The following is a 21,845-nucleotide window of genomic DNA, read 5'->3' on the forward strand; positions in this document are numbered from 1 at the left end:
GAGGTTGTTCAGAATAACGCCACAAGAACAACGCCGTCTTAAAAAGCGACAGCACACTTTGCCGAAGGACCCACTGCGAGGACACCTCATATCCACAAAACCGAATACCGCAGGTCACACTGTCGGACCCAAGCAAACAAATGTTTGCTACGGGACATGCAGCTACCCGAATGCCTCTGCGCGTGACAAGAAAAGTCGCATATGATCGGTACGTCCTTGGGCATCGGTGAGGCTGACCGGTCCGGGAGACCATTGTCTGGCCTTATCGTCCGCTTTGACGCAAGTGATGAAGGAAAAGGGAGAAGTGCATACGTTTGCCTGGTTTCTTTGCAGTTGCTCTACTCCGCCCTCTTCACAGCGCATAGTCTCCACTTCTGACTGATGACTGCTTGAGGCAATAAGCGGCAAGATCTGCTTTAAGCAACAGTCACCTGCAATCTCTCTCTCATACTTCTTTCTCGTTGACTCTTATACCATGGGCATCACACCATCCAGCACTTCCCTCTACCTTCCCCACGAGACCTTTCGCCTCTGCCATCCCGATCGTTGTTTCTGCAACAGCACTCATCGCCACCGCACATCCAAGTACATGTACGTTGAGCAAGGCGGTGACGGACGAGAGCGATATCGAGACCCTGTGGATATGATGCAGGAGTTTATGGGAAACGGAAACGGAGGCGGTGGGTTTGGAGTACCGTGGAAGCCGGCGGGAGAGTGGACGGCGAGAGACTATGAACGACTGGGAGAGATTTTGAGGGAATATACCGTGAGGGAGAGAGGAAGACAAATGGGAGGCGGCGGAGGAGGAGGTGGAGGTCGGAATGCAGGGTTTCAGCCTGGAATGATGCCTTGGGACAATTTTAAAAACCATTCTGCCTACGGAGGCGGCGGCGGTGGAGGAGGAGGAGGAGGAGGAGGAGGAGGTGGAGGGGGGAGAAGACGCCGGACATACCCTTCGTGGGGCGACATCGAGCGTATGCAGGAGAGTGTGGAAGAGAAGTTCCGCCGAATGGCCGAGGAATATCAACGACACATGGCGCAGCAAGATGCGATGCTGTTTGGGTCGAACGAGGAGCGTAGGAGGGAGCAGTATCAGAAGAACATGCTCAAGACGCTGCAAGAGATCATGCCTCAGCTGAGTCAGATGATCGCCCAGCAACAGATGATGGCAAGCATGGGTGGTGGTGGCGGTGGGATGATGCCGCCGATGGCGATGCCCATAGGTGGTGGTATGCCGGGCGGGATGGGTATGGGAATGCCTCAAGTAGGCATGGGTGGTATGCCAGGCATGATGAATCCGATGGCACCAGCTGGTATGGGTGGATTCGGAGGTATGGCACCGCAGGCAAGTCCAATGATGGGAGGCGGGGGAATGAACGGCATGGGTGGTGGTGGTGGTTTTGGGCGGAGAGGACGAGCACGGAGAGGTCGTTTCGCTCATCAATCTGATTTCGATGGTGATTCTGAAGATTATGGCGGCGGCAGAGGTGGAAGACATTTTCGACAGAGGCCAAGACGATGGGAGGACGACGACGACGACATGCTCGGCGGACTTGGTGGCGATGGCGGTGAGTACGTACAAAATACTCGAATGGAGGACTAAAGCAGAAGCTGACTGCCGACGTTCGACAGGCTTTTCTCCTAGAGGCCCTCGAGGCGGTCTTCGACCAAGACGTCCGGATGGAGGCCTTGGTGGTGGTGGCGGAGGTATGACAGAACAGGATGTGATCGAGACTATGCGACAACGAGTCCCTAACCACAATGCACAACCGCCTGTCGTGCCACAAGGAGGCCTCTCTACACACGCAGGCCTTGCTCGTTCTCCTGAGATGGTTGACTTGCCGTCAACCATGCCGCACGGAGCTGTTTCACCTCCTGCTGCAACGATGCAAAGTCCACCGCCTCACATCCCGCTATGGACGCATACTGCGGACAGACTGCCTACCAGGTTTGCTCAATGCTTTCCGACCGCAACAACGCCTGGAGCACGTCAAAGATATGATCCAACTTTGCCACCGACTTACACGTCGGGCCCACCTCACGACCTGAACTCGTCTCCTCTGAGACATGATATGGATCCGAGAGCCCGATTTGACGCTAGAGGGTTGTTGGCGAGATCGAGGGCAGAGGAAGAGGCAATCAGAAAAGAATCAGACGCAGGAGATGGTTCTGAGAGGCGAGACATCTAGAGTATTGGACAGTACATCGTGTTTCGTAGGCTCATGAAGCACACAAGAGCAGATCAACGTTGCGCTACTCTTCACCTCTCGAACGCATCTTAGTGCCATGTCTGAAATCATGTGGCAATCGCACAACAATCACTGCCTGCGGCGATGAATGCTGCGACAGTCCTCATAGAGATGCCGACACACACACGGCATCCCTGAGAGTGCCTCTTAGTTCTGTCCGACTCCGCTGCTTGCCATGGGATCGCATCACGCTGGTCCAGGACTGCGCATCAGTGCAGCTGCTGCGTCACGGTATTCTGCAAGTCGGACTGCATTCGACGATTGGCGAGGTTTGTGCCGAAGACTGTGCCGAAATGTACGAATATTTGATTGCTCATGCAGAAATATTGCAAGTGCTGCAATGCTGGTTCTCTCGTGACACTTCCGATCGTTGGACTGGTACTTTCGTGATTCCACGAGGCACAGCAGTACCGACTGCAAGGAAGTGTACCAGAAACACGCACGCCAGATTCGGTCTGCTGCGTCTTCGCTTTTCGTCTCCTATGTGACCTTGGCTAGACCTTTCTCAATCCAAACTTCGTGTACGACCTATATGTCTTCCCACGTTCGCATCGCGAGGGTGGTGCATCGGATAAGAGCTCATCGGCGCACTGAATGCATCGATCGCCTGTGCGTGCTTTCCGGGGGTGAAAGGCGAAGTCCGAAGAGCAGAAGCGAAGTTATGCATTGCTGCATCACTGTGCCGAGCTTGAGCATGCGAACGTGATGGGTCCCTCTAAGGCTCCCAATAACGGCTTCGTGGGTATCGAAGTAGGCTTCAATAATCTTCCGAATGCAGGAAAGCATCCGCCTCTTCTCTGCTCGATGATGCAAGTCCGAGCAATCAATACGGGCACGCGAACCACGCTCGTCAGCGTGCACATACATAGCTATGCAGCTCTCCACACGCCGGCACTATCGTCTATCCTCTCGCTTTGATTGGATGTCCCGAGATGTCAGAAGATAGCTCCGACCTCCAGGCCTGCTGCAAGTCAGACGGAGAAGTGGATAAGGTACTGTGTCTCGGGGAGTTGAAGATTTTTGCGATTATGGAACAAACGGGAAACGGTAGGTCGTCGCTCGAGGTTTGGACAATCAGGTTGTCGTGAGCCCGTGAAAGTTGCCATGCGAGAGACCTTCGCTAAGATAAAGACAAGTTCGAGGCTCGCGGCTCAAGCGAAAAGCACGTGCGAGCAAGAAGGCAGCCTTTGCGTCCTGATCCGCGAGAATACGGCCGTAGATCCTGCGAGTCAGATGAGACAGATATTGCTACGATCTTGACAGTCGCCTCAAGCGCCGACTTAATCTGGATCACATCGCCCTTGTTCATCCCCATGTTGAGTGCTCCACCGCCATGCATCGCGACCAAGCAGCTGTAGGTCCATCGCGCACCAGGCCATGATGATCAAGGCCCCATCCGTAGCGCATGTGACGAAAGAAGAGTCTGAAATGGTGACATTGTTGAAAGCATGTACTCGATGAAGTACACCGGTGAGAAGGCCGTTGCGGTCCATGCTGCGAGTGCCACGTCGTGGACACGCGAGAGTGTGCCACGAGGCACCGTGCTCGACCAGAATATCGAGCACCCAGCGCTACAGCAAGCCACGACTCCACGAGGCTGGTCTCCGCACAAAGATCTCGAATACGAGATGGTTGCTGCTTCATTTACCTCCCTATCTCTGGTTCCGGCGCGAAGTCTGGGCGAGGCAGACGATCGTGCATAATTCGTGACCACCGATGTTCAAGCATTCGACGCTGGAAGAAGTCCGGGAGGTCATGGATTGGTTGTGATTGTGGAGACAGTGACTGCGTGCGGCACGCGCATCGCGTGAGATTCTGGGCGAACACCATCATCGAAGCGAAATTCGGTAGTGTACGACATGCGGAGCATCGTCCAGGGGCCGTGCCTGTTGAGTGGGATAAGGTAGGGTAAAGCGGTCGCTTACTGTCCTGCTACAATGCCAATTGGTGAGCGAGGCCATCGTCAAGGCAACAGCAAGTCATGGGAGTAGAGTCGAAAGACTAGCCATGAGGTCACCTGCTTGCGTGGCCTTTTCTTGAAGGCGTCAGGTCTGATTGTTCGCGTGGTGCCACTCGCGGCGCGCGCACACGCAAACATCCCGGCCAGGCAAACAGAAGCCGGAGAATGCCCACGATCCACTTTCTTTTCAGTCAGCCCTTGTTCCCTGTTTGATAGAAAACCCTAACCTTCCGACGCCATGGGATAAAAGTGGGAGTACTTCATTGCTCCGCTTCCATGCGGTGGACACGCTTACCCGGAATCTCTGTCCGCCTTAGTCCTCCTTTGACGGGCGGACCAACCAATGTCTGACTCGAGCAGAAGCCTGCTTTTCGCGGAACGCGTTTGAGCTTTGCGGGACAGTACCGGCTTTCTCGTGGCTCATGTTTTCACCGCGGCACAAGCGGTAGAGACCACTGTGGAAGTCAACCCGCGGACACATTCTTCTCCCCTACGCGAATCAATATGTCTCAACCATTATCATTGTGTTGTCTTGCATCCGCCTGCGTGCTCAATTGGGCAAAGTCTTGTCGCATGGGCGATGGCCTTCTCAGCGAGAAGGCACATTCTTGCACAGCTTCCACTTGCCAAATCGAGGCTCGGGTCCTTCTCGCTCGATTGGCGGCTTGAAGTCCATATCGAAGGCTTACTTGCGTCTTGATCGTGATGACAAGGATCCAGGTTCATATGTATGCGGAGTGATGGCTGCAGTCCCTGCTCCGCAACCCGGGAACGTCATCACCTTCGCGATACACAAGTCGGGATAGATGTCCCGAGACGAACTCTCCGACTCCTCACAACATGCTCATTGCCTCCCGCCAATGGACGAGAGTGTCCAGGGTCAGTATTCAATATTGCATAAAGATGGGCTGGCTTTGACTTTGGCTAGTCAAAGTCTATCACACGGGGCCGGGCGCCTCGGAAAGTCCAGCCGGCCTTTCACTTTTGCACGCGTGTCAAATCTTCAACCTTTACTTCGACATCACCTTGCCTTTGGTACGAGAATCTCGCATGATCGTGTGCTGACATGGTCGAAAGCGCTGGACATGATTACGCAACAATGCGACAGACGGCGATTCCGACTCCAGACAGTCGGCAGAACATGTGCACGCCAGTTACACGACACACCCTGGCTCGTTCGCTACCGGCTCTTCGTCTACGGTGACCGGGGAGTGCACAGGGAGTGACCTTAGCGGCTGAAGGTGATCGAACGAGTGCTCCCAGCATTATTGTGGGTGCCTGACACAACGAAGGGGGAAGCAAGAAGAGTGGCAGAGTGCACTGGCGCTGTGTTCAAGTGGCCCTCGATGAGTTGACCATTTCCCGACCGCTCTTTGCTACCATGGCGCAGCTTGTTCTCCCAGCGTGCACTGCATGTAGCGACTCATCATGCATCTCCACCATCTCGTCCACCTGCATCCTTGCCCTTTAGTTAGCTCGGCTTTGCGCCGGAAGGAGCGATCCGTACATGTGCTGTCCTCCATTCTCCGACATTCATCCCTACGCCCGCTGGGCGGATTTCGTCTGGTCTTGTTTCTGTAGGAACACCAAGAGGCATGCATCCGCGCCGCACGCCACTAGTCCAGACACACATACATGTACCCCGAGGCCGGGTTTCGGGACGACCGACTACCACTGCCTCCTTCAGTACCACTTCCACCGCCGCCTGTTTCGTTGTACACAACGAGGCCGATTGTGTTTTTCTTTCACCGACTCCGTTGCTTTGCCGTCCTTCTCGTTCATCTGAACGTGCATCCTCTCCTGACTCTGAGTTTGCACACTTCCTCGCCGACTGTATCGGACCACTGGACTTCCTCAATGCCGTGGTGCCGACATCACTACCTCTAACAAAGATTCCATGTCGCCATCCACCCGGCCGTCGCCCATACAGCCGCCCTTTGAGACGACACCTACAATGGCTATGGCTCAAGCTCAATCTCAGCGACGGTTCGGCGGGCATCATTTACAGGGCGTGCAGTTGCCTCCAATTCACCTTCGAGGAGGACATCAAAGCAACTACGGCAGCGGTGGCTCTTCAACTCAACATGTGAAACTACCGCCTATCCAGATGCCGTCGCCTTCTCCGCCTCGAACGAATCCTCCTCGAGCAATCTCCGTGGCCCAGCTGCTCTCGCAGCCATCATCACCACCGCGTTCACGGCCGACGTTGCCAGCGTATCCACGATCGTATCACCCATCACCAACCAGTTCTTTCGCCAGCTCGCCCGTCGAGCCTCGATCTCAACTGCCACCTTTTCCATCGCATCGACTCGATCATGCGCCAGCACCGTTCCGACAGCCAGCGTCTCTGTACCAGCTCGAAAACTCCGTGCAGCCGCCACAGCATCAGCATCAGCATCACCACTTCCCGCGATCGCATCCACCTTCGCTACCATCTCATCCTGCTGAGCAGGTTCCAGTCAAGACTCAGCCATACAGTCCCGCCCTGAGCGGCTATTCTTCTCCTACTAGCTATCGTAGCCACTCTGACGCTTCACCGCGATCGTCTCTGCCGCCAATTCAAGCCCGCCCACCTCCCAACTTCAACTACAGTCTCACCATCCGGCAACAGCCCGTAGCCGCTCGCGCTTGCGGCTACGGCGAGCGCGATCGCAGAGTCATCGACCCTCCACCGATCCTCGAAATGAAGATCACGGATCCAGTGACCGGCTACCCAGAACTAGACTCGGACGCAACATTTGCTCTGTACTGTAACCTCCTCAGCCCAGACTCCGAGGAAGATGAGACCGAGCTCCCATCGTCTCATCCTGATCTTCCACCCACCCGTCGCTTGATGGGACAGACCGTCGCGTCCGCCTACCAAGCCAAAGACGAGCACGGCGTCGCCGGTACCTTTTTCGTGTTCCCGGATCTGTCCTGTCGATCTCCAGGTCGCTTCAGACTGCGCTTCAAAATGCTGAGGATGGATCCGATGCAACCGACACTCCCTTTGAAGACTATCGCAACTGCGGTTACGGATGTGTTTAGTGTGTATACTGCCAAGGACTTCCCGGGCATGAGGGCCAGCAGTGGACTGTTGAAGGCGCTGCGGAGACAAGGACTCTGCGTCGGGGTGAAGAAGGGAAGTGAGGCGCGGAAGGGCAAGGGAAAAGCGAGAGCCAAGAAGGGCGGAGGAGGGAGTGACAATAGTGAGGACGATGGTGGAGAAGACAGTGAGGGAAGTGATGGGCTCAGCGACAATGGAAGCCAAGAAGCCGTGGAAAGAAAGAAGAAGGGAAAGAGGAGGAAGACCCGAGATTGATTGCCCGATCGGAGCATGGTCGATTGTGAATCACTGCGAGAAATCGAGACGAGGATAGACTGGGCGTGTCATGATGGGATGAAGGAAGACGAGAAGGATACTCTGTATCATATTCCTGCCATATATCAACCTCTGCGTATGTACGTATCCATCATCTTTCGAGGCCAGCTAAGTCAGAGTGAAAGTACAGTGCCGACTTCTGTGGGCTTTCATGTCGATACTGGATACCAGTATGTAGATGAGATGTGCTTCATTCCAGTCTCATGAAGGAGACATCTTGACAATGAATATGAGGTCGTCCTCGTCAGGTCGTTCCTGCCTTAGGCCACAGAAAGCCCCACTACGACTCGATGGGACGCGCCCGAAACTTTAAAATTTACGCGGTCCGAACGTGTTTCTAGCCAAATTCTGCCCGCGACGATCCTTTCTTCTCTTTCCCCTCGACACATTCGAGTGAGGCCACCACAAGGTGCAATCTGACCCAGGAAACAGTAGCGCATGATTGGCATTGCAGGATTGGAGTGTTGTCGGAAGATCTCGCCAACATGAAGTATGTTCTGGTATCTGGAGGTCAGTCATATTCCGAGGACTCGAGCTGGAGTTGAAGATCGAGTATTGACAATGCCTCTCAGGTGTGATCAGCGGCGTCGGGAAGGGCATCATTGGTATGTCTGCTCCTCACTCGTCTGCGCATGAGAACCACATTGACCGAGTCTCTCCAACCTTGCAGCCTCATCCGCAGGCCTGCTCCTCAAAACCATGGGCCTCAAGGTCTCTAGCATCAAGATCGATCCTTACATCAACGTCGACGCTGGTCTGATGAACCCACGCGAACACGGTGAAGTCTACGTTCTCGACGACGGCGGCGAAGTGGACCTCGATTTGGGCAATTACGAGCGCTATCTCAACATCACCCTGACTCGACAGAACAACATCACGCTGGGCAAGATTTACGAGAGGGTCATTTGGAAAGAGAGGAACGGAAAGTATTTGGGTAAAACAGTGCAAGTGGTGCCGCACGTCACAGGAGAGATTGAGGATTGGATTGAGAGGGTTGCAAAGGTGCCGGTGGACGACACTGGTGAGGAGCCGGATGTGTGCATTGTGGAGTTGGGAGGCACCGTTGGAGATATCGAGAGCATGGCATTCGTCGAGGCATTGGCAGAATTGAGGAGAAAATGCGGCAGGGACAACTTCATGCAAATCCACGTTTCGTACGTGCCGGTGGTGCATGGCGAGCAAAAGACGAAACCAACACAGATGGCCATCAAAGCCGTGCGCTCGGCTGGTCTGATCCCAGATCTCATCGCATGCCGATGCGAGAAACCTCTCGAAGCCGGCGCCATCGACAAGATCGCCCGTTTCTGTCAAGTCACGACAGCAGAAGTCCTGGCCGTCCGCGACATGCCTTCGACGTACCAAGTTCCGATCCTCCTCCACGAGCAAAATCTCGTCTCCCTCATGACCTCCACACTCCGACTGGACGACCTCCCTCGCAGCCCTGCTCTCCAGAAGAAGGGAATCCGGATTTGGGAGACCTGGAAGCAACTCACCCTCGGTCTCGAACACATCCGCGACGAACTCGAAATCGTGCTTGTGGGCAAATACCTCGATCAACCGGATGCTTACTGTTCTGTCATCAAATCACTCGAACACTCGGCCATGTTCTGTCGGAAGAAGCTCAAGGTGCTGAACGTGGACGCTGAAGCGCTGGAGAAGCACACGTCAAAATCCGATCCGGCTGCCTTCCACAAAGCATGGCACCAAGTTTGCACCGCTGCGGGCATCCTCATCCCCGGAGGTTTTGGCGGAAGAGGCACGGAAGGCATGGTTGCTGCAGCGAACTGGGCCCGTGAGAACAAGACGCCCTACCTCGGCGTCTGTCTAGGAATGCAGATCGCAGTCATCGAATACGCCCGCAATGTCTGCAACATTCCCTTGCCTGTCGCCACTTCGTACGAATTCGATGGCGCGGACAAGGACCGCATCATCATCGACATGCCAGAGCACAATCCTGGTGAGATGGGCGCCACGATGCGATTGGGTATCAAACCAACATTCTGGCAACCCGGCTCAGAAACTTCAAAACTCCGCGCGCTCTACGGTCACGGAGAATCGATCTCCGAACGCCATCGTCACCGGTACGAAGTCAACCCGGACTACATTCCGCAACTCGAGGAAGCCGGTCTTGCGTTCATCGGCAAGGACTCAACCGGCGTGAGGATGGAAGTCATCGAACTGAAGGACCATCCGTGGTTCGTCGGCGTGCAATACCACCCCGAGTACCTTTCAAGAGTGCTGGAGCCAAGTAAGCCGTATCTGGGTTTCATTGCGGCGAGCGCGGGCATGCTCGACGAGGTGTTGGAGAGGAGTCGGGACAAGAGTGGGAGGAGTAGTCCGAATGGAGATCTTTATGACGATGCGCGGAGGGTCAATGGTGGCGCTAAGGAGAAGGTGGTGATTTAGAAAGGCTTGTTGCACAGAAAACAGTGTGGACTTTGGAGTCAGGCGTAGGTGGTGAGTACAAATTGGTTGAAGCATTGGCGGAGTTTTGGAGGAGCGCAAGGACCGTTCGGGAGCCAAAGGGAGGATCATGGATGCTTGCTCTAGCGTTCACATGGAGAAAGCGGCAGATTATTGAAGACCCTGATGCTAATGGACAAACATGTCAATCGACGAGTGGCAAACTACATTGTCCAGCGCAGCCCAATGAACAATAGTAAGATACCGACTGTGACAGTATTCAAGGTATCCATAGCGAGAAGTGCTGCGTTCTGCGCATGATTAATCGTCCGCTGCTCGAGAACCGACGCTCAGAGTATTGCAGCGGTTCGGGTCACTCGATCTGTCAGATCTCCGAACTCTGCATCAAATGCAGAAGGCATATGTCCAAGGCGCCAGCAGTCGCTTACAGCTCTCGCGTAGGCAATGGGCAAATCATGCGCCTCGGTCTCCATGAGCTCGTTCAAGAGGTTCGCCAAGCCGGTTGTAGAGATGTGTGTTGGATCTCGCAGGCCGCTGCACGGCTTATTGGTGTACAATTCGATGAGGAAAATGCCGAGCATAAACAGAGCTGCGCCCTGCATGGCGGGTGCGGGAGTTCTGTCCAGCATGTCAGCACAGTAGGGCATGACAATCACGGGAGCTTACTGCAAAGCCGTTGAGACCTGGTCAAGGCCAGTTCGAAGGCATAGCAAAGGAGCTTTCAACGGGAGCGTCCCGGGGTCCGTGTCGTTGAACTTGATATCGTCCGCGGCCCAAGCTGTGGTCATGAAAGGTGTTCCATACAATAGCTGCACCCACGAGGTGAATATGGCAGCGGTCTGTAGTCGGCTTGCCCTGGGCACAGTCTTTCCGAGCATACCACGCGCGGAGATGAGATTTAGTCGATTGTGGTGCGTAGAAAGCCCAGAGCCTGGCTGGGGGATGTAGTTTCCTGTCAGACAAGGCTGACCTCTGAGATCCAGATGTAGCTCAATACATTGTTGTGGTTGGACCAATGTCTGGATTAGTTTCCAAATATCTTCAATGTCGGCAGGAGTTCCGCCGTGCTGGGGGCTCAGATCATGGACTGCCTCTGTGTCTGATACGTGGAAATTGGCCTGCTTCCAAGAACTCTGATCGTGGAAAGCGAGGAGGTATCTTCGTGCAATGTGAGCGCCAGAACGCTGACTGGTTCACGCATAAGAACACTGACCTTGCTGCCTGCGGCATATGTTCTCTCGCCACAGTCCCGGAATCCAGTAGAATCGCGAATTCGACTGATCTCGTGTGACGAGCGGAGGCGGTGGCTCGCTCGATTTCATGAGCGAGAGCTTTCAGGTGATGTCTTTGGCGTTGCACTTGGTCAGATGCATCCTGCACTCTCTCGTTATGTTTGAGGTTCTGCCAGATTTGGTTGTTCTTCAATCGATTGCTCAGTGAGTCGATATCTGTCGCGAGTGATGTGAATGCAGATTTGATAGCCTTGTGTTTGAAAGTGAAGCGAAACCGTGTCTGGACTCGAGATGAACCACTACTTGGTGAGCGGTGCTGCTTTACGATGATATCAAGCTGCTCATTCGACATCTGTCCCATCACGTGTCAGCTCAGGACGATATTGCGCGATGAGATTAGCCGTCCTGCATACCTCGTCACGACTAGGCCAGAGCCCTAAAATAATCACGACGGCTTTGATGTCATTGCAGATACCTTGCATGCCAGCTTGGAACAGTTGGTAGTTTTCTCCGTGCTTGGATCGGAGTTTGCTGGCCAAATGAATATGTGTTGGCGTACTCCAGTCCTCTGTGAGCAGGGTTCGGAAATCGCGCTCAATCTTTTCGATAGGCATGCAACCGTGGAGCATCGTCTTGATGATGACTTCGAGGTTGTCGCGATGGCCTCTCAGAGCACATACGTATCGAGATATGGCGATATGAGCATGCCAAAATGTCTTCACTCGCGGCTCTACGGCTTCCCAGCCTTCGAGGACAAGCAAGCATACTGGAATAGCGCCGAGTACCACTCCAGCAACTTCCATAATGGCAGTGTAGCTCCATTTGAAGCTCGACCCGTCTCCGGCGGTGACTATGTGTCTAAGGTAGTGATGTAGCGGAAGGAGGGGCCGAGGAGGTTCCAGTTAGTCCAAGCATGCTTAGGTAATGCAGCGAACAAGGATGCCTCAAAGTGTCACATTCCCCACCCTCCTGAATATTATTACTGCTCACGCAAACCACAAGACATGGACAGCCATGCGTCCTTTGGGACCGCTTCCATGCATCCAGATTACCAGCCAACGATTGACTGCGTAAATCGTTGTGTGACTTCGCTCGAACAGGCTCTGGCCAACTCAAATGCGAACAAATGGTACGGAACTTCGATACATGCTTGGGACGAAGAACGTACACGACTCTTGCTATGGCGAACAGATCTACAGACAGTGATCCTTGAGTTAAGTCGCTCACAGCCTTCACAAGCTCGAGCGATAGCACGTTCTAGCGTGTGTGAAAATCTTGCAGACCTTGAGAACGAGTTGATCGAGGGTGAGTCGCCGCTCAGTTCTCAGCCCACTGAGATCAACGCTTACCCAGGTCCAGTCAGCGCAGTCGTAGGAGATCTGAGATTGCCTTTGGAGCAGTCGGAGCAATTGGAGGTTCGAGCCTCCCCATCATGGCCCGATGCCGTCGAAGAAAGCTCAGACGATTTTCATGAGCTAGAAGAGCGCCTAGACGTGGTGCGTGCTACAATCGATGGCCTATTCCGCACTTTAAAGTCGCAGTACAGCTACGCTTTAAGACTGCAGCAAGTCTCGAGAGATGTGTCGCCAGTGTCGAGACACGAGGTTCCAGAAGAAGCGTTGGCTCGTGCTACTCAGACAGATCGTGACCTCTACACGTCGTACATCGGTCTCGTACCCTCGTCAGACCAGTACGGCTCAGTGAGCCAGGGCTACACCGCCGTCGACGGACCACGCTTCACCCAACAGTGCCCTGCGTCAGCTGCAAACCCGTCTCGTGCCGGCTCGGGTGGCGCGCCGCCTGTCTACTACGGCAATGTCACCTCTTGGCCTCAGGGCAGTCAGCTGGATGATGTACCTCCCCGATCAGATGTACATCGCACTTCATCCCTCGGCCGACGGAGAAATCTTCAACCGAACGGGATTGATCGCTCGGCGGCATAGCAGTGCAACATCACTTCTCATTCCACCTTCCAAGTAAGGCGACCAATGGTCGATCACGTCGATCAATCCTCCAAGCGCCGCAGATGCAGGGCCCCTGAGAGATCCGACACAACCGTCTCCTCGGCTGTCTACAGAGACATCGAAATCCGGACAGGACAACAACAAGTCACATTCAATGGACAGCGCAGGCGAACGCTCTGCCGTGAGAAGACCGGGCCAGATTTCCCGGCCAGAATTGGACGATCGACCCTACCCAACTCCTTCTATCAGATATGGCCAAAAATCGCAGCCACAATTTCGCACGCTTACTGGTAGCATAACAGGGGTTCCGACCTTGTTCCCTGATTACCGTCACCGGAATCGTGGATTCTTTGCCGTTGGTCGCGTTTGTGCCGTGTTGTGGGCTGAGCCAGCTCCAGTAAGCGCTGGTATCGCCATCGATCGCAGTTTGGTGTCGTCAACCTACCACGGGGAGCGGATCTTCAGCAAGGTCCGAAGGTTTGTCATCGTCGCGTCCTACGAAAGCCATTCTATCGCACTCCCTATTGTATCATATGGACGGCAAGGCGCTTCCAAACGTGGCGTAAATCCTAAGCATCATGCTGTCATATACACCGGTAAAAATGAGCCACTACCGTTTGCCATGGAGCATGGACTGCTTAGACCCGGCATTCGTGCCGTTCCAGACAATCCTCTGGACACACTCGATTCAGCATCGCGAATAAACTTTAGCAAGGTCTACACCATTGAACACAACGTCAAAGTCAAGAGCGTTGGAGTGATATACGCCCCGCACTTGAGCAGATTCCTATCGTGCTTCAAGGCAAGCTTCGAGCCCTCAGCACGACCCGAGCGAACGCTACCTGGATTGGCCGAAGAGAGTGACTCGACAAGTCATGCTAGCATTGATAGCGACCTCGAAAGGGTCGTGTCCTTGAGGGGCCATTCCTCCGCAGGAGGAACCGGGAGAGATGCAGGACCAGGAGTGCATGGCCGTGTGCCGTATACGGATTCAACGAAGCAGCTACCACATCCAGAGTCCGATTCTGGGTACGCTAGTAGCGCAAGAAATGCTCAAGTGAGCATCTCAAACTCAATGACGGGAGGTCATCCGGGCGACCGAGTTGAGGAGGATGATGATTTGGGGCCCGGTCGTATTCTCAACTTCTTGACTCAAACCCCTGGAGAAACAGGATCTAATTTCATCCACGATCATCCGTCCAACCAACAGATTGAAGGACTATCAGATAGCAGTATTCGGATCTGGATCACGGCTCTGGTAGCAGAACAGTCCAAACGAGCTACTTCACTGCTCGGCGGTCCGCGGCCTTAGCTGACGTTCGACTGTCAAGTCCTTCGGTACAGTCACTGAACCTGCAGGGACGCACGAATCCTTGCATTCTTGACTGCGAAAACCAATCGCTTGATCTCGGCCAATGCTCTCGCGGGTTTTGATACTTTTGCTGCCCGATAAGGTGTTTGAGAGGAGTCGGGACAAGAATGGAAAGAGTTGTCCGAATGGAGACCTGTAGGACGACGCAGGGCGCTGAGGAGAAGGTGATCATCTGAAGAGCGTGGCACGAGAAGAACTGCATGGCGTCAGGCGCAGGCCATGTACAGAAAGAGCAGATCGCTGCGAAGCGTTCAAAGACTGTTTGGGATATAGATCAGGCGTTCCAGGATCGGCCAGCGTGGCCGGATGTTGCTTGGTCTGATGTTTGTCGGTCAAAGGGAGCCTTCGCAGGACAGCGCGACACACCAGATACGAAGTTTCTGGTACGACTCAAATAAACATTTGACTCGGTCGATGTCTAGCTTCTTCATTTCGGTGTCGGCTTCGACGACTTCGTACTGTACCAACATCCTCCAACACACAAGATCGTCGCGGTTCGAGTGTCAAGTGCTGATATCGCAAAGCGCCTTGCCAGGACCCTGCTGATTCACACAAGCGTGGTCCGCGTGTGGTGAACTATGCCTGAATAGGGTGAAGCCAGAGGAAACTCTGGTGGATGCTCGCAGCGGTTCTGACGTGCAAAACAGGGATGGTCCTGCGAGCACATCGGTGTCAATGAACGTTACAAGGCGGTGATTTTTCCGAGCGACGTACGGCCCAGCAGGCGGACTCGAAGCCACAGCCAGTGCGCTTGCCAGCTGCTTGACCTTCGGAAATCTTGGCCTAGTTGGCAGGTCTATAGATCTTCGGTGAGCGATCGTGGGTGGTAAGGAGTCTCATCACCAAGCCTTGTTGTGCGATGGCGCCGCTCACGAGAGCTAGGATGGCGTGGTGTCGGGGAATGTGCATTGTCAGCGGAAGGAAGCACGATGTTGGACCATGGATGAAGGACTGACCTCCGTTGCTATGCGACGAACAGCTGCATGCTTAAACTTGCCGCACGCAGGGCGCGGATAAGCAGTCCGCAATGTGTCCCAATCAGTTGTATCAAGGGAGAGAACACTAGCTTGGCGACGAGAACGGACATTCCGCGTCTAGTTGCCAAGACTGCAACCAAAACAGCAGTCGTCTGGAGTGTCCTCGAGTTCCGATACATCAAATCTCGACGACGAAGTGCGACCAGTGCATGAGTCCGCCATGATTCTGACTTATTTGACAGCATGTGCTGTCTTGTGTGGCATCGCGTCAGCTGGTGAGCACGCTTGATCGAATGTCGATGTTACCATGCTGATCACCAAACTCTCCCAAAGATTCGCTGTTGCGAGACTCGGAACCCGTCGAAGTGCAAGTCTTTGCTTCTTGCGGCACACCATATTCCACGGTCACGGCGACCGTCTTCGGCTATGTTACCTCGACGATTTACAGTGGCACCGACATCTCTGCTCCGCCACGGACCTCCACGATCGCATATCCTTCCAATAGTGGCCCAGGGACAATAGTAATCGTCACTGCATCCCCGGCGCTGCCTCAAGAGACAGCAGATGCTAGCGTTATATCTTCATACGACGCAGGAGCACCATCAAGCACAACTGGAGTTGTCACACTGTCGCCAACGAGATCAGCCGAATATATAACATACACATACGCTTATTCCGGGACACTGTTCATTACAGCGCCAATAACAACCACAATCTCTCCGCCATCCGGCACACAGCCTGGTATCGTTCAGGTCTTTACCCCAGTGCGGCGCTATGTCACGACCACGTTGAGTTATAGCCTGACTGCAGCATTTACCACAACGATCGAGCCAAATGGAACTCTACCAGGCTTCGTTCAAGTCATCACGCCGCCGGCTGTTCCTGGGTACTCCAGTATCAAGCCTGAGTTCAGCTCTCAGATTACCGAGAGCACGATACCAGTCGAAACGAGCTTAGTGGAGTCTCAAGGGACGCTGTCAGGTACCATGGAAGTATCGGCGCCGCCTGCTGGTCTCGGCTCCTTCGTGACTCGGACTGGCATTTATTCCGGACCTGGTCAAATCACAGCTGCGACTACAAGGACACTCGCGACCCCTCAAGGCACTTCGCCGGGCACGATTGAGGTTCTCAATCCAGCAGCAGACGGAAGCTTCATCACCAACACAGTCAAGTACTCGGGTCAAGGCCAGATTACAGCTGCCATCACTTCGACGGTGGCATTGCCACGTGACGGTCTCCCGGGCACGGTTGAACTGATCATCCCTCGTTCGAGTTCAACCAGCCTCATCGCCACAGCTGCGCCCTCTCCTGGAAATGTTCCAACCACCCCTATCGTCACGTCCACGGCAGCCACTCTACAAGAGACGCCGTTAGACGCAGCCACTCCAGCTCCGTCCTCCAGCGATCTCTCCACGACATTTTTAGCGTACACAGGGACTTCGGTTCTTACTGCTCCGCTGACCATCACAATACCGCCATCCGGGACGAGACCAGGTTATGTTCAAGTCTTTACACCTGTAATCCGCGCCTACAGGACCGAAATTGCAGCCTATACCGGAACATCGCCAATAACAGCGCCGCTCACAACGACTATTGTTCAGCCTTCGGGAACTTTCCCGGGGATTGTTCAAGTGCTCACACCGTCTGGCTATCCCTTCGCGACGACAATTACCGGCACAGCAGATCCGATCTTTGTAACCACTACGATACAGTACGAAGGAACGTCGCAAATAACAGCTCCGTTCACATCGACCGTGTTTCCGTCGGAAGGGTCAGGAATCGGCACCATATTCGTCTACACGCCAGCAGCTTCCAACCCGCCTTCTAGCGATGCGTTGTCCGCCTCTCCTCCTGTATCGACTCCTTCAGCGCCAGTACAGTCTTTTGGCTACTCAACTCGCACGACTGTGTACAGCGGCAGTGGAGTGATCACTGCTCCTATCACGCAGACTCTATCCTCCCCGAGCGGGACCATGCCTGGCTTGGTGGAAATCTTGACACCTCCAGCGCAACCTGTTTCAACGACATTGACGACGCTGTACAGCGGGAGCTCGTCAACGGCTGTTGTCTTCGCCACAGTCACGACGGCTTATACAGGCTCGGGGTCCATCTCTGGTCCGATCACGTCGACAATCGCTGTTCCCATAGGCAGTACTCCTGGAACTGTCGCCATTCTTACTCCTGCTGGCACATACAACACTTTGACGTCCCGATACACCGGGCAGGACCCTCTGACCGGCGCTTTGACTTCTACTGTGGCCGAGCCGTCAGATGGCGTGCCTGGAACGGTGATAGTATTCACCACCGAGGACAGATACGTTACACTCACCACGATCGGAGGACCTGCTTCATATTTTACCACGCTTGCAAGTGCATCAGGTACGGTGCCAGGCACTGTTCTCGAGCAGATCCCGTCTGCTCCACCACCGAGCTATGCCACAACAATAAAGCCGTACACTGGTAGCTCCGCACTGACGGCACCAGTTCAGACACCAGAAGACTTTGCGACGCGGACAGTCCAGTATACGGGGAGTAGCACTATCACCGCCGCAATCACGACCACCATCTTTCCCAGCGGAACACAGTCCGGTATAATCGAAGTTCAGACACCACCAGTAAGAGTTGTTTCAACGACGGTGGCATATACTGGTACCGGGCGTATCACTGCACCAATCACCAGGACTATTTCAGGCAGTGGCACGATGGCCGATACAGTGGAAGTCCAAACACAAGTCTCGGCTACCAGCACGCAAGAATCTACTGCTCCGGCCACTCAGCCTGCGAGTGTCTCTACGGAGATTACCGCTCCAGTGTCCTCCGCGCCAATGGCTGATGGCACAGCGACTTCTGCGCCTGCAAGTGAACCAGCGACAGAGTCATCAGTAGCGGAGATCCCATCCCCACCTGAAGTCGAATCTACGATGTCGACCGCTGCTATCGACCCGCAATCTTCCAGCAGCGAGGCAGGACCGAACATTCCCGGTACCACATCTGCGTCCATCGTGGAAACGACGTCGCCAAGCTCCTCAATCTCGATCTCTACTATTAGTCCCTCTGCCGCAACAACACAAATTACCGACACTACGACTACCACGTCGATCGAACAGACAATCTCGACAACGCCCGAGCAGATCTTTGAACCCACTCCTGCTGCGACGTCAGAGGAATCCACGAGCTTTGTACCCCTCGCCACGACTACTGTGTTGTACACTGGAGCTGATACTTTGACCGAGCCAAGAACTACGACGATCTTAGGCAGCGGCACCAGGTCGGGCATCGTTGAGGTGCAGACTCCGTCTTCTGGCACCGCATCCACGACAATGTCTTCCTCGACATTCTTTAGCTCTTCGTCGAGCTCATCATCATCGCCGTCCCCGTCATCCAGCGCCACTCTGAGCTCAGCGACGTTGTCCGGTTCGACATCTTTCAGCTCTCTATCTACGGAATCTTCATCGAGCTCTTCTTCGTCAAGCTCTTCTTCATCAAGCTCTTCTTCATCAAGCTCTTCTTCGTCAAGCTCCTCATCATCGAGCAGCCTCTTCTCTACGGACATTCCTAGTACGACTACAAGTACAACAATTACTAGTACCTCGAGCTCTTCTTCGAGCCCTTCGTCGAGCCTTTCATCGAGCTTCTCATCGACAATCATCGTGAGTGCCCCTCCGCCCCGCACTTCCAAGCAATGACCAGAACAGAATGCTTACTGAACGACTTTTGATAGACTATCTCGCCTGTCATCACAACGACGGTTCGTAGTCTGATGTGGGCAAGATGAATCAGTACTGACATTTTCGTAGACAACCACCTCTTCCACCTCCAGTCTGAGCTCGACCAGTTCATCTTCAAGTCTATCGAGCGCCCCAGTCACCACGACGGTACAAGCCACCCTTTTGAATTTGCTCAGTATATTGCTAACACATCAAAGACGACTACATTCACACCTACGATAACAACCGTACGCATCCTTCTCTCGCCGCAACTTTTTTATGACGCTGCTGACTTGTGTATGAAAGACAACGAGCTCAATTTCTACAACTGTCACAACGGTATGCTGCGTCAATACTCTGCCCTAAGGGACGCTTGCTGATCGATCACCCATCGCTACAGACCACTATCACCACGCCATCCTTTGCCACTACCACGGTACGTAGCGCTTTATTTTGTCTCCAGGGATATAAACTGATTAATATAGACTACAACACCGTCTCCGACCGCAACAACAACTCGCACAACGACAACCACATCGTCTTCTTCCTCGTCCTCCTTAACACCTTCTCCCGCCAGCACCTCCGCATCGCGATGCAATAACGATGGCCTCCAATACGCCGTCCAAACCAACCGATACATCCGCGGCCGCAGCCCCACCGATCCACAGTACTCCGCGTTCGAGGCCCAGCCCTTCGAGACCGTAGTCCCCTCTGTAAATGGCTCCACACCAAACATCGGCCTTGCGCGCGTGCCAAACGGAGGAACTGGCTCCATTTACGGTGGCCCCGCGCGTACTCTCGTACAGACCGTCCTCCACCACCGCGGCTATCTCTTCGCTCAACAAGCAGGCACATTCCAATTCTTCTTCAACATCGCCGACGACATCGCAATACTATGGGTCGGAACCACGGCTCTGAACGGACAATTCAGCCGCGGCAATGCAGCCACTACGCAGCACTACAACGCCAGCCAACCTGTCAATGCGCAGACCTCCGTCTCGTATAGTTACACGGCAAGGCTGGGCGAATATGTCCCTATGAGGATCATATACGCCAATGCGGGAGGCGATGCGGAATTCAGGCTTACCGTCATTGCGCCTGATGGGTCCACGGCGTCGAACGGGAGCAGTACTGCTTACTCGCCGTATCTGGTGCAGCGATCTTGTGATGGAGTTGTGGCACCGCCGTTTCCGGATTGGCCGCAGCCGGTCACGACTACTACGACGACCACCGCGGCAGGCAGCACGAGTACGTCGAGTATACGATAGAGACGAGGGATGAAGCATATATGTTCTGATCTGAAGCATGGTCATTTCAAATGCGCTAAGATCTTGTTTCACGGAGAAGCTCCCAGCGGTGGAATCTGCAGCGGCCTGATTACGTCGTCGTGCCGGCTCACGCTGGACATTTGCCATACAAATCCATCGCAAAGTAGCCGAGACTATCACAATTCTGCGAAGCATCATAAGCATTCAGTTCCTTTGAGGCTCCTTTGAAGTATGCGTAATCCGCGCACCCGGGGTCGTGGACACGTTTGAAGTGCGCCATTTCATGTATGACGATTCCAGCTCGGCCTTCACCCGACAGATCGCAGCGTTCATAGAGCGGGAGCTTGAACCACGGTGGACAGAAGGTCAGTTCGTCGGGGTTTTGGATCGCATACGCCGCGGTTCCAACTTTGCACTCATTTATGCCCGGTACGTCATCGCAGTATATCCTGATTGCACCGAGGTTGAAATTCTTGCACTCATTCGCTATCGCCCCCAGGTGCTTGGAAATGTCCGTTTGGTAGAAATCGGACTTGAAGTAGACGGTGTAAAGCGAGCCGCCTTTGGCGGCTTGATCTGCGGCTGCCTGCGCAGCCTTCGCGCACGCTTCCATTCCATTGCGTACTTGCCCGATCTGGTCTTTGGTACAACGCTTATCGGAGATATAAGCACGCCTGCGAAGCTCGTCCTTGGGAGGGTGGAATCCTTCGAAGGCCGCTGCGGCCTTGACAAGGTCGACCTCCACGGCCAGGCCGTTGCTTCGGTAGGGAATATGTCCAACAATCTTGGTGGAGTTGAGCTCGGCATATTGGAAAGAACCGACCGCCGTGATCTTGTGTTTGCCATGGGGGGATTGGTGGACCCAGTGCGTTGCGGCGATGTCGAATGAGACCTCGACAGACTGACCCGCGGGGATGGGCACGAAAAGGCTTTCGTCGAGCTCGTCAGTTCCGTATATGAGTCGGAGTCCTCTGGATTGAACGGGAGCCCCGTCGACCGTGATTTGGACTCGGTCGACCGGGGACTGGTCGATTATGGTATTCTTGCTGAAGATGTTGTAATCCTGGTTGCCGATGTTGGAGACCGTGGCTCTGATAATGGTGTTTCCAGTGCTTTGCAGGAGTACCTCAAGACCGCTCGAGGTACGTGCCGGCGAATCAGTTGGACTAGTGGTAACGCTGGCAAATGCAAGGCGCACAAGAGCCGTGAGTAGTAGGACTTCCATTTTCATCTTCAGGGGTGGAGGGTGTGGGATGGCATGACGGACGTAGTGCTGCGATTCCGTGTCCTTATATACCCTTCTACGCCGTTTTGCCGCCGACTGCCACCCC

The 21,845-nt window shown here is 54.3% G+C and overlaps 7 protein-coding genes across 7 annotated transcripts; 4 read left to right on the plus strand and 3 right to left on the minus strand.

The window, feature by feature from the left end:
- Positions 1-170: 170 nt before the first annotated feature.
- MYCGRDRAFT_91655 (uncharacterized protein) lies at positions 171-3,952 on the plus strand (the record flags this gene model as incomplete). The annotated part of the gene is made up of 8 exons (XM_003853761.1): positions 171-208; positions 496-1,568; positions 1,633-1,948; positions 2,359-2,544; positions 2,748-2,858; positions 3,127-3,296; positions 3,513-3,603; positions 3,697-3,952. 8 exons carry the CDS (start codon positions 171-173, stop codon positions 3,950-3,952), a joined length of 2,241 nt encoding a protein of 746 aa, XP_003853809.1.
- A 2,052-nt stretch (positions 3,953-6,004) lies between these two features.
- On the plus strand, positions 6,005-7,601 carry MYCGRDRAFT_103692 (uncharacterized protein; the record flags this gene model as incomplete). The annotated part of the gene is made up of 1 exon (XM_003853762.1): positions 6,005-7,601. The coding sequence occupies one exon, from the start codon at positions 6,107-6,109 to the stop codon at positions 7,508-7,510; it is 1,404 nt and encodes a 467-aa protein (XP_003853810.1).
- A 370-nt stretch (positions 7,602-7,971) lies between these two features.
- MYCGRDRAFT_69768 (CTP synthase) lies at positions 7,972-9,976 on the plus strand (the record flags this gene model as incomplete). The annotated part of the gene is made up of 3 exons (XM_003853763.1): positions 7,972-8,080; positions 8,143-8,175; positions 8,241-9,976. 3 exons carry the CDS (start codon positions 8,056-8,058, stop codon positions 9,974-9,976), a joined length of 1,794 nt encoding a protein of 597 aa, XP_003853811.1.
- Positions 9,977-10,124: 148 nt separating this feature from the next.
- On the minus strand, positions 10,125-12,043 carry MYCGRDRAFT_108587 (uncharacterized protein; the record flags this gene model as incomplete). The annotated part of the gene is made up of 4 exons (XM_003854407.1): positions 10,125-10,528; positions 10,661-10,966; positions 11,208-11,578; positions 11,640-12,043. 4 exons carry the CDS (start codon positions 12,027-12,029, stop codon positions 10,324-10,326), a joined length of 1,272 nt encoding a protein of 423 aa, XP_003854455.1.
- A 1,457-nt stretch (positions 12,044-13,500) lies between these two features.
- On the plus strand, positions 13,501-13,953 carry MYCGRDRAFT_27543 (uncharacterized protein; the record flags this gene model as incomplete). Its single annotated transcript, XM_003853764.1, has 1 exon — positions 13,501-13,953. A coding segment is annotated over one exon (453 nt), but the record flags the coding sequence as incomplete, so codon positions are not given.
- A 4,359-nt stretch (positions 13,954-18,312) lies between these two features.
- On the minus strand, positions 18,313-19,188 carry MYCGRDRAFT_91660 (uncharacterized protein; the record flags this gene model as incomplete). Its single annotated transcript, XM_003854406.1, has 1 exon — positions 18,313-19,188. The coding sequence occupies one exon, from the start codon at positions 19,186-19,188 to the stop codon at positions 18,313-18,315; it is 876 nt and encodes a 291-aa protein (XP_003854454.1).
- A 1,453-nt stretch (positions 19,189-20,641) lies between these two features.
- On the minus strand, positions 20,642-21,739 carry MYCGRDRAFT_39241 (uncharacterized protein; the record flags this gene model as incomplete). Its single annotated transcript, XM_003854405.1, has 1 exon — positions 20,642-21,739. One exon carries the CDS (start codon positions 21,737-21,739, stop codon positions 20,642-20,644), a length of 1,098 nt encoding a protein of 365 aa, XP_003854453.1.
- Positions 21,740-21,845: the final 106 nt, after the last annotated feature.

Source organism: Zymoseptoria tritici, chromosome 3 (assembly GCF_000219625.1).
Source record: "Zymoseptoria tritici IPO323 chromosome 3, whole genome shotgun sequence".
NCBI classification, from domain to species: domain Eukaryota; kingdom Fungi; phylum Ascomycota; class Dothideomycetes; order Mycosphaerellales; family Mycosphaerellaceae; genus Zymoseptoria; species Zymoseptoria tritici.